This window comes from Nestor notabilis, unplaced genomic scaffold (assembly GCF_000696875.1).
Source record: "Nestor notabilis isolate BGI_N333 unplaced genomic scaffold, ASM69687v1 scaffold28194, whole genome shotgun sequence".
NCBI lineage: Eukaryota > Metazoa > Chordata > Aves > Psittaciformes > Psittacidae > Nestor > Nestor notabilis.
Window position 1 is genome coordinate 6,557 of NW_009924714.1, and position 2,497 is coordinate 9,053.

At 51.7% G+C, this 2,497-nt stretch overlaps 1 protein-coding gene across 1 annotated transcript; it reads right to left on the reverse strand.

The window, feature by feature from the left end:
* Nucleotides 1–810: 810 nt before the first annotated feature.
* On the reverse strand, nucleotides 811–1,995 carry CCDC71 (coiled-coil domain containing 71). The gene has a single exon (XM_010012747.1). The coding sequence runs from the start codon at nucleotides 1,993–1,995 to the stop codon at nucleotides 811–813; it is 1,185 nt and encodes a 394-aa protein (XP_010011049.1).
* Nucleotides 1,996–2,497: the final 502 nt, after the last annotated feature.

A 2,497-nucleotide genomic window follows, 5' to 3' on the forward strand; every position in this document is an offset into this window, starting at 1 on the left:
ACACGGGGTGCTGAGGAGGAATCGCTCTTTGGAGGCAAACCCCTACCACGAGTTCAGAGCTTCTGCTATCAACAAACACAAGAGGCACCGAGAGACTTGCAGGCAACAGCCCCATAACACTCCCCCTCTATGCAGAGGTAATACCAAAACCAAGTTTAAAACTACAGTTAATGATGAACTGCTAATTCTCCAAATTGCGTGGCATTTCTGGAGACAATCAAGTGTCTACAGCTCTGCTTGCCTCTCAGCTGCTCAGTAGAGCCCAGAACAAGCTGTCACAACACTGGATCACAGAGAAATCCTGGCACCTTCCAACAAAACACTGGCTGAAGGGGAACAAAAGCTATCAAACCCAATCCCAGAGGGATGGAGGGAGTGCATCTTCCCACAGCTCCTGGGCCATGTGCACATATATGGATATATAGATATATAAAGTTATAAAATTTGATCAAAATAAACCCAGTAAATGTACAGCTTGAAAAAAGAGCAATATCACAGTGCACCAATGTCGTGAGAAAGTCCCGTGTCCTCCCCCTGCACGAGAGCTCAGCCTGCCACCTCCCGAGGTGGGAAGCGAGCCCTCCGACCTGCCGGGCTCATGTCACCGTCCCCAACGGGTCCTTGTGCTTCTGCAGTCAGCTCTGCAGAGCAGAGGAGGCAGGAGCAGCACAGGAGCAGGCTGCTCTGTCTGCAGGTCAGTCAACAGGTCACCCCCAGGCACCAGAACTCCAGTCTCCAACCTCTCCACGCTCTGGTGCTGGGCTTGTATTTACTTACTTACAAAAGGAGAAAGTGACAAAGTGAAGACCCTCAGGGGACGCTGTGAGCGTGGGACAAGGGCTGAATTCGGATCACCGGGGACAGGTTGACCCTAAGAATCTTCTGTGCTCTCCTCCTCACTTCCTCGTCAGAGGAAGAGTTGCCCACCTTGATGGCCCGGAATTTCAGCAGGTTCAAAGTGCTCTGAGCCTGTCGAGGTTTGTTTCGGGCAGGAATGGTATTTGCTTTCTTCCTCTGCGGTGCTTCCCTCGCCTCTGTGGCTCTTCTCTTCTTCTGCCCAGTGCTCTCCCGGTAAGAGCTGCTGTCCTTCCACTCTGTTTTCCCCACCAGAGCCTCCTTATCTTTGATTTTCAAGGTCTTGGCCTGTGGTGCTGTGGTGCAGCCCTGCGATGAGCTGCCTGTGACTCTCCCATTGAGGACTCCCGAGGCTTTGCAAGCGTTGCTCTCCTGCAGCACTCCACCCTTTGGTCCCTTCAGGAGATTTAAAGCCAGGGTGGCAGAATCCGGTGCTTTCTTTATCAAATGCTTGTAGCCCTTACCCTCGGTTAGTTTAGTTGCTTTGCCTGAAGGAAACTTCCTCGGGGGACTCGGAGCCTTGAGGAGTTGAAGATCCGAGGGCGAGATCCCAAGACGCCCTCGTGTGTACTTGGACTCCAAACAGGATGCGGTGGCTTTCAGCGGCACCAGAGCTTCCAGAACCACTGACAGTCTCATGGCTGGATACACGTCAGGATACATGTTTGTAGGGAAGCCCACTGCTGCAGCCTTGGATGTGCTGGATTTTGTCTGCTTCAAGGAGCTCAAGAGGAGATTTGTGGAATCCCCTTTCGGGACAGGTTGAGTGGAGACTTTCAGAGAGCTCACTGGAACGCTGGTGCGCTCAGCAGACACCTTTGCCGCGGCTGTGGTGTTTCTGGCTGGACTCTTCGTGGTGTTGGCACAGTGCTGTGGGCTGCTCTCCTTTGTGTGAGTTGGTGTGTCTGCCGTGCACGAGCTGTACCCGTACACATCCTTACTCCTCAGAATGGTGGGCTGGTAGCCCTCCTCCTTCAGGCTCTGAATGAAGGCCACCAGCTGGGTCTCTGTGTCTGAAAGGTCCTTGGACATGGGGTTGAAGACTCGGAGGGCTTCCTCCAGCACTTTCTGTCCTGCAGAGGAAATTCTTGACCAGGAATGGACAGCTTTTTCTTCCACATTGTTCACTGCAATATTCATGGCATTAGGCAAGCGGGCGCTTTGGAAAGGTCCAAATTACTGGGAAAACAACTCTTGACACCTCAAAAGGAGAGAGAAGATAGTTAGCTCACAGCAACTGAAATCAACTCGTGTTTTTAAGCAGGGACCTGAAACTGTGAAGCCCAGGTATGGCTACTCAGAGACGACAGGTCAGATTCTGGGCATCACCCGTGTCAGAAGCATCATCAAGAAAATCCTGTCACTGATTTCTCTCTGCAAGAAAACCAAATCATCTCTCGCTCAAACAGCCTCAAACCTAAAGCAGGATTTCAGGCAATCCCATCCAACCCAGCCCAGGATGAAGGGTTCTAATGGTTAACTCAGTAAACTCTGCAGCTTGTTTCCACTTTGAGCTTGACACACCCCAGCTTTGGGTAACCAGATCTCATTCTCCTTTGGTAAAACAGCCCTGAGGACTGAACCCTCACCGAAAACACCACCTCTGAGCCATCTCAATGCTAACAAGCCTGAGCACCTCAAA

Coding starts and splice junctions, on each gene's coding strand:
- CCDC71 (XM_010012747.1), bottom strand. CDS start 1,995: ATGAATATTGCAGTGAACAATGTGGAAGAAAAAGCTGTCCATTCCTGG.